General features: G+C 47.2%; 1 protein-coding gene across 1 annotated transcript in view; it reads left to right on the forward strand.

The window, feature by feature from the left end:
* NRDC (nardilysin convertase) overlaps positions 1-6,116 on the forward strand; it is an 86,155-nt gene extending 80,039 nt beyond the window's left edge. Inside the window, exons 28-31 of the mRNA XM_088458306.1 lie at positions 1,567-1,657; positions 3,874-3,990; positions 4,211-4,300; positions 4,913-6,116. Of these exons, the coding sequence (XP_088314432.1) occupies positions 1,567-1,657; positions 3,874-3,990; positions 4,211-4,300; positions 4,913-5,113 (499 nt within the window). The 3' untranslated portion in view covers positions 5,114-6,116. The remainder of the gene's footprint in view (positions 1-1,566; positions 1,658-3,873; positions 3,991-4,210; positions 4,301-4,912) is intronic.
* The last annotated feature ends 2,932 nt before the right edge of the window (positions 6,117-9,048 follow it).

The raw sequence follows: 9,048 nt of genomic DNA on the forward strand, positions 1-9,048 counted from the left end.
TCCTGTTGCCGCACTCAAACGGTCCCTGTCTGTCCATCACTTGCATGCGCATGTTACCGATAATCACTAAACACTGGCGTTAAGTTCATCTCTGAATCAGACCAGTGGCATAACTAGGGTATTGCGAGCCCAGGGCAAGATGAACAATGGCCACCGTTTCTCGTCACTCTGGGAACATTCCTTTCCATTCCATATGCACCTCAATGCCCCCAGTAGTGGTGCTCCTTATGTAATGCCCCCTGTAGCAGTGCATGTAGTAGTGCCCCCAGTGGTGTTCCTTATACAGTGCCCCCAGTAGTGGTCCCCCGTATGAAGTGCCCCCAGTGGTGTTCTTTATACAGTGCCCCCAGTGGTGTTCCTTATACAATGCCCCCAGTAGTGGTCCCCCGTATGAAGTGCCCCCAGTGGTGTTCCTTATACAATGCCCCCAGTAGTGGTCCCCCGTATGCAGTGGTCCCCCGTATGAAGTGCCCCCAGTGGTGTTCCTTATACAGTGCCCCCAGTAGTGGTCCCCCGTATGCAGTGCCCCCAGTGGTGTTCCTTATACAGTGCCTCCAGTAGTGGTCCCCCGTATGAAGTGCCCCCAGTAGTTTTCCTTATACAGTGCCCCCAGTAGTGGTCCCCGTATGCATTGCCCCCAGTAGTGGTGCTCCTTATGTAGTGCCCCCACTGGTGTTCCTTTTACAGTGCCCCCAGTGGTGTTCCTTATACAGTGCCCCAGAGGTGGTCCCCTGTATGAGGTGCCCCCAGTAGTGGTCCCCCGTATGCATTGCCCCCAGTAGTGTTCCTTATACAGTGCACCCAGTAGTGGTCCCCCGTATGAAGTGCCCCCAGTGGTGTTCCTTATACAGTGCCCCCAGTAGTGGACCCCCGTATGCAGTGCCCCCAGTAGTGGACCCCGTATGCAGTGCCCCTTACATATATCGCAAAGATACACACAAAACACAATACTTACCTGAAACCCTGTGCCCGCCGCCGTCCGTTCCTCCATCCTCTCGCTCGGCACTATGGGAGAGACATCATTTCGTCATGATGTCTCTCCCCTCACTCATGAGTGAGCTCCAGCACGGCTCCGGCCATGGGTGCATCAACCAATGAGAGCCTGTCTAACTCTCATTGGCTGCTAAAAGAAACACACCACCGCCGGGTAGTACGAGTTTACTTACCGGTGGCGATGTGTCTGTTTTACTGTGTAGTGCGGACCGTACTACACTAACTGAAACGAACCATGGACCTGGACCACGGCCAGCAGCACACACACCTTCACCCCCCCCCCCCCCCACCCCCCCCGCGTGCACCAGCCTCGGTAGGACCCCCCCTCCCTCCTTCTTACGCCACTGAATCAGACTCTTGGTCGTTTCCTAAATGTCGCAGCTGTTCTGATGGAACCTTCTCAGTAGAGAGAGCAGAGTTGGGAGTGTACCCTCCTCGGCCACATCACTTAGCCATGCGGTCTCTGGGCTAGAGACCAGGAGATAGACTAACAGGGTAGTGTGGCCCATTGCTATGAAGGAAGTGGTTTGGGGTTATGTAAATAAATGTGCGTTTTCTGTGTTTTCTCTGCAGCTCGGAGTTGGTGGACCAGAAAATAGAGGAATTTCTGTTAAGTTTTGGAGAAAAAATGGAGAACTTGGCAGATGAAGCTTTTCAAGCACAGGTAACGTAAACCTAGACCTTTATACATAGGCCAGTGTTTCACTAACTGATTAGAGGGGATATTAATTACAGTCCCTTTTAAAAAGTAAGAAAAATAACTAATGCTCCAAATTGTTTTCTCTCCTGATGATATGGGGGATCCCGGATGCCGGGGATAGTGTCTCCTATGGAATGTTGGCACTTTACATCTTGCACTGGTCATGATCTTCTCCCGCTTTTATGTCTCCGTCCAGCTGGATACTCTGTTGTTGTTTTTTTTGGTTTAAATGCCCACTGGACAGAGTGCCTAATAATGTACAAGTTATTATTTATTTTTTACTGCTACAGATGTGTCCACATATTCCGATCCTCAAATCGTGCCCAATAGCCTATGCATCTCGCCACACACTTTCACAAGATATGCACCTTAGTCGTATCGCTAATGTATGGGTACCCCGGGCTCTGGCATTGCATGCAGTTGCTAAGGCGCTAAGCTGTGTAAAAGGACAAAAGACGGAGATCCAGTGTGTGCGCTGCGCCATGCTTCACGCTATGCATCGATGGGCTTAATCTGCTACTTTATACAAATTCCTTTGCGACAAAAACACTAATCCTGAGTGGCTAGTACACTATAAGCAACTTTGTATGCCGCTACGATCTGAATAAGACACTAAATTTAGGAGAAAGTACGAAAGTCCGGGAATTGCTATCCATGGTGGAGCGTCCAAGTTCCATAAAGGACAGGTGTATGAGGACACATCTGTACTTCTGATTTGACTCGTGCAGCGATGGGCTCCCTGCGCACCGGCATGGGAGGCTCTAGGACAGGAGCTGCTTCCCGCTGCCACCCCACTTGCAGAAATGGAATGTCAACTGGGGCAGGGTCCTCCTTCCTCATGTTTGTTCCTAGTACAATCCTTGCTTCCATTGCCCCTTGTCTCCTGGTCATTGTCAGCAACTCTGACTCTTCACCCTCCATTGGGCCCAGGCCCATTGAGTGCTGATCTGCGATCTCCTCCCTGTGAGTTGCCTGACAAGATACCGTGAGCTTTCCAGTCCTCGCCCCTTCTCTGCGTCCTACTTAGTCTGTCGACTAATTGCTCTGTGTTCTTCCAATATGTCTCAAGTTGCTGTACCATTGATATGCGATGTTCTAGGCTGCTGTTACTTTCTGTATGTTCTTCTCAGGAAGTTTTGTAGAACCTTAAAAATAAAAAATGAATAATAACCATCCACCTCTCAAGCTGTGGATAAGGCATTCGGGTTTACGTACTGAACTTGGCAACTTAGCATGGTCATTTACAAGTGTAAAAAGTCACAGATGCTGATAAATGGAAAACTAATATATAGCCTGATTGTCTAAGGCCGCCACTGTTCCAGCTTTTATGTTTGGTATGAATAGAAAGTGCATTCTTTAGTCCAGAGGTTCCCAAGCGCGGTCCACAAGGCACCCTAACAGTCCAGTTTTTAAGGATAGCCATGCTTGATCACAGGTGACTTAATTAGTCTGTTTATTTGATTTAACCACCTGTGCTCAACCATGGATATCTCTAAAACCTGTACTGATGGGGTTCCTTGGGGATCGCATTTGGGAAACTCTGCTTTAGTCTATTTATGTAGCAACTGGTACCATTATAGTCTTGGCTTGGGTCAAAAAAGGTGGTAGAAAAATGGTTCGAGCAACTGTTAAAAAATTTACAATCGACAATATTTATAACCTTATTACTGACACAACATCTATTTGTGAGTGAATATATATATATATATATATATATACACACACAGTATATCTAACTGAATGTATTGTATTGTTATGCTTCAATAAAATATATTTATTAAAAAAAACAAAATTGCAATTACATGGAAAATGGTTAGCAATTTAGAGCTCCCACCTCTGTTGCTAATCTCCACTTTTGGTTCTTAATGAAGATATGGCTGCTTCATACGGAACAGGCTTTTCCACATTAGGCGGTTTTCATGTTCTATTTAAATTAGCAAAATTTAAAATGTTATGTTGATATCGCTTATCACAATGGTTGGATATAGTTATTTTCTAAAACATCACACCCCAGGCAGACAAACGCGACATCAGCAAACCGACTTGGCTCATTATTTGTGCTCACACAGGAAAATCCTTTAACAAATCAACATAAATCAGATTTGTTTGTCCATGCTGAACAGTGCTCTCTGTAACCTTGTCCAGAAACATCCAACAAGGTCGCTCATCTGTCTTTGCAGGTTCAGGCCCTGATCAAACTGAAGGAATGTGAGGACACCCACCTGGGAGAAGAAGTAGACAGGAACTGGTGCGAAGTGCTCACTCAGCAGTATCTCTTTGACCGCTTGGAACGTGAGGTATAGAATGCAGTTTAGGCAGTTCATCGTACCGCGGCTCTTTAGTTGGAGGGAATGGGGACATTTGATCGTTGGCTGCCATCACATAGGGAAAACCACCAATGCAACTTGCAGTCAGGATCTGATAGCCATAATGCTTGGTCACCTTTCCGGAGTCAATTACACTCTGACTCCTGAGACATTCTGCATGACTTTAAATAACTCCATCTTTACATTTCAGGTGGAGGCCCTGAAGACATTCAAAAAGACAGACATGGTCAATTGGTTCCAGGCCCATCGAGGCTGTGACAGGAAGGTCCTGAGTGTACATGTGAGTTACCTTTCTGTGTATACACTGTAATGCAGGGAACTAGCCACAGGTCTCCGAGGTAATACACAGATGCTATGACTGGGGTGACCGCTCTTAGCAAGTGAGAAAATCAGGCTTCTGGTGCAGGTCATGGTAACAGCCCTGATGCTGCCGAGCTGACCAGCTTTATCTTAGTTTTCTTAAGCTGGATTTACCTTGAGCGCTCCCAATTCCTGTCCTGTCTTTTGGATTCCATAGAATGAACCTGGGTTCTCTCAAAGGTCTCTGAAATTGTTGATTTTTTTTTTTTTTATGAATTAGGAAAATATCTATTTAAAAGGTTATTTAATAATATTTGTGCAAAGAATCTGCTAAGTGGTGTCTAGCGCCACCCTGTGGGCATGTCAGCAGATATAGAGGGGAACTTTAGTTCCAAGCAGTTTCGGCTAGAAGCCAATCGCAAGGCATTCTGGGGTGCACAAATAATATATAATGTTGGTGGTCGCAGACATCACCCCTCTACTGAACTAAGCAGAATAGGCCCACAATGCCTTCCGCTAACATCCCATTAATATGCTGCCGCAAGCACAACTGGCCGCGTACTCATTCTGCTACACTGGTTGTCTCTTATAGGTGATTGGATTCGGCGAGAAGGAACCAGACGTTGTGGTCTCTCAAACTCCAGGCGGTGAACCAGAATCGGCTTATGGCACTATCACAGAGCTGACGTTCCTGTCCCCTTCTCCTCTCATGGCAGACACTGTGCCAATCTATGACATCCGCAGCTTTACTTCCACTTTAAAACTGCTGCCATATCACAAAATAATCAAATGAGAGCGAACGGGTCTCGTACTCTTCGGTGATGGAGATGTAGTTACATCAAACAATTGTTGCTTTCTGGGTGCTATTACAAATAAGTTTCCTGCACTTTCTAGAACGCTAAGAAATAATAATAAAGGTTAAACTTTGAGACATATAGGTAGACAGAAATTCAAGTCTAGAAAGATTTTATGCTGCAGTTGGGCTTAATACTAGTTTGCAGTTAACGGAATGATTTATAAATTCTAATCTGCCTGTGTGTATTTGTTACATTCACAAACAATGGAGTTCGGAAGCTGTGACTGTACTCAGTGTGCACGGATTATATCTCCTAACCCAGGGGTAGGCAACGTGTGGCACTCCATCTCCCGTGGGACTAATCAATTTGCCGTTTGGGCATGCTAAAACTGTGGTAGGACATGCTGGGATGAGTAGTTCCACAGCAGCTGGAGTGCTGGACATTGCCTACCAGTCCTAATCCAGACACAACAGTCAGGAAGATGGAATGGATAATTCAGATATCCTTATATCACTTGTGTATTTGTGAATGTGCCAGTACTAAGGAGGAACAAATATTATTCTTCACAACATGCATTTTAAAGCTTTCTTTTACAATTAAAGTGGACAGACACCATTTTGTGTACTGACCTTTGTGTCTCAGACTTCATTACTTTCCATTGAGTTGACAGGCTGACTATTGGTTCAGTGCACAAAATGGCTGCCTCTGGGTGTACAGTAAGATGACTGGTTCACATTAAGCTGTCTGATCTAATAATGTAGTGCTGTGTTTATTGAAGATCATTTACATTTTATCAAAAGGGGCTGCAGTGTAATATATATATATTTTATACAACCCCTGCCACATGGGCTATTTTACAGCAAACTCCAAGTAAGTTATTTTGACTACAGAGCACAATAAAGTCATCTATACGGATACCCATGCGTAGCGTAATCAAGAATGTCTTTCTAATGACCATTCTGCAATAAACTTGACGCTAATTTACTATAATAGGTGGCTGCAGTTACTAGTTTCGGAACAATGAGCTTGCTTTCTGTTGTAATAGTCACTTGAGGCTCAGGCCTTTATTTGTGCACATTATATGAGCAACATTCAAAAAAAAAAAAAAAAAAAAATTTGCTTTATTCCAAATTTGGTCACCGTGTCTCACCATACCACTGGTGGAACTTGGCTTTACTTGTCAGTACTACTTACTATCAAGCATTATAACCTGTCCCAGCTTGATTCTGACTAAAAATTCAGTGAAATGTATATGAACAAATTAAAAGGTCTTTCTTCATCATTGTCATAGGGGACACAGGGACAATGCTGGAGGTATAGGGCTGTGCATCAGTTAATCTTTTTTTTGACATCAGGGCAGCCCAGCCTCCTTCTACCCTATACCCCACCCCCCAGCAGGCCAGTTTTCATTTGGTGCCGGCAGGATCCGGGCACACTTTAAACGGGGAAGCCCAGGTCAGTGACCTCAGCTGGGTCCACCAAAGGCACAGAGGACCGCAACCGGATGCCGGGAGAAGTTGGTATTGCTGGGAGCCGCATTGGTAAAGCTTGGAGCTGCATTTGTGCTGCTTTACCTGCCGGCGGGTCTCTGACAAACAGGTGGCCAGGCCGTTTGTATCCCTGCTAGACCACCATGGCACTCAGGTAACGGGCACTTCTATTGTGGTGACCATTGCCCTGGCGGTCCATGTCAGAAGGGGGAGGTGGGCTCTGCCGTTAGCTCCTCCCCCAGCCCCTGGTGCATTCCCTCATGGAGGCTTCCGCCACAGGGTTTCTCCTCCTCTACCTCCTGCAGAGACGCTGAGCAGCCATTTTTAGTGCACAGCCAGCTGCAGCTAATTCCTGGAGAGCTGGGCTCCTGTCTCCCTGTATACCTTACTCCCAGGTCAGGTTATATAGTTTAGCTCCTTTAAGGCGACTGGGGCTTGGACTGTCGAGCATTTACTGCCCCATTATATCTATATTACATTGAATTTACTGTGTGCTTGTTCTTATAGAAAGGTATTTTCTTTTCTATCCTATTTCCTGTTTTTTGTTTAACATGGTTTTGGCATCCAAGACGGCATTTTTTCCTTCTGCGGCGACCCCATGGTCTACTTTTCGCTCCTTTCGTCCACAAGGAAAGGTCAGGGGACAGTCTTTCTCCAAGTCCCAGAGTTCTTCCTCCAAGGGCTCCAAGCCCTGAAGCAAACAGCCCTGGGCGGCAGACATCCCACCACCAAGCCTGCAGGCTGACTGGGCAGGCCTCCACCTGGGGGACCCCAGCATGGGAGGCCGGCTTCTGCTTATCTCTGAGACCTGGCTATGCTCGAGGGAACATCTTTGTCTGGCAACAGATCTGCTCCCATCTCACCAGTGGATCATCAACTGGAGAAAATCTTTTTTAACTCTGTCGCAGCACATGCAACATTTGTGGGCCGTACTGGTCTACACCATTCAGAGAGTCTTCTTTCCGGCGGACAAGGAGCGCTGCGTCACCACCAAGTGTCCATTCACTCCTGCATGCGGATGCTGGGCTCACTGGTCTCCAACTTCGACATGGTGAAGTATACCCAGTTTCACTCCCAACCACTTCAGATGGAAGTTCTGACCCGATGTAACGGTTCCTGGGCCTGATTCAGCACAGATCGCAACTGCTAATGAAATTGCTAATGCGTACGCAGTTCCATTGCGATAGTATGCTCATTTATTGCAATCGCAATGCCCTCTCAGCACTACATAAGGACGCCCACTTTACCATACGCCCAACTGTAATACTTAGCAGAATAGCAAAACCATTGGTAACATCAAGTACCATTTGACCCATATGCACACTTGCACAAGCCCTGACCTTACTCAGAAATTGCTAACAGCCACATACGCTGAGACTTCAGACTGCGTATGGCCATGCAGTGGATAAATTTTGCACGTCCCTGCAACGTCATTGAAACGCACTGGCACGCCTGCTTTCGTCCGACCACCACACAGTCACCACCCACAAACGGCACTTCCTATCAATCACTCTGCGATGGGTCGGTGTAGTCACAATCGCAGTGGCTAGTTTGCGCACTGCGATGTGTAAAATCGGCCGGTAGGGGGCCTGATTCACTTGGATTGCTAATACGCACCCAATCTCGATTTCAGGTCGCGGACCATCATCCTCTCACAGGAGGTACAGCTCTCCCTCTTGTGGTGGCTCCAGATGTCCCAAGTGGACAAGGGCAACCCCTTCTGTATTCAATATTAGGTTCTTCTCACCACCGACGCAAGTCTGCATGGGTGGGAGGGGGGGGGGGGGAGGCATAACCTACTAGCAGTCTTTTCAGGGTCGGTGTACGGTTCAGGAGAGCCGCCTTTCGATCAACATTCTGGAACTCAGAGAGTTCTTTCAGGCTCTGTGTCTAGTGCAAGCACTCCTCCAGCATAGTCAGGTCCAGTTTCAGTCCGACAACGCAACTAGGCGAGTCGCATTCTCAACTGGGCAGAGATTCATCTGTCGGCGGTCTTCATTCCAGGGGTCCATAATTGGGAAGCAGTCTTCCTAAACTGCCAAGACATTCACTCGGCCAAGTGGTCTCTTCATCCAGACGTCTTTCAGCTTGTGGTTCATCACTGGAGCCTTCCGGATGTCAACTTGATGGCGTCTCAACACAACCACAAGCTGCCGAGGTACAGTTCTCACACCAGGGACCTGGGAGCTTTTCTGGTAGGCGCCTTAGTGGTTCGGTGGGTCTTTCGTCTCATGTACATATTCCCTCCGATCTCGCTCATTCTGCGGGTTCTCCGCAAATTGAAATTTGGAAGACGACACGGTGATCCTTGTGACTCCTGATTAGCCACGGCGAGCTTGGTACATGTATCTTCAGGGCCTCTCCATCAACGCTCCACCAGATCTTCCGCTGTGGCCGGATCTCCTGTCTCCAGGGCCCATGCTTCCATCCAGATCTGGCCC

This window comes from Taudactylus pleione, unplaced genomic scaffold (genome assembly GCF_031769625.1).
Source record: "Taudactylus pleione unplaced genomic scaffold, aTauple2 ptg000824l, whole genome shotgun sequence".
NCBI lineage: Eukaryota > Metazoa > Chordata > Amphibia > Anura > Myobatrachidae > Taudactylus > Taudactylus pleione.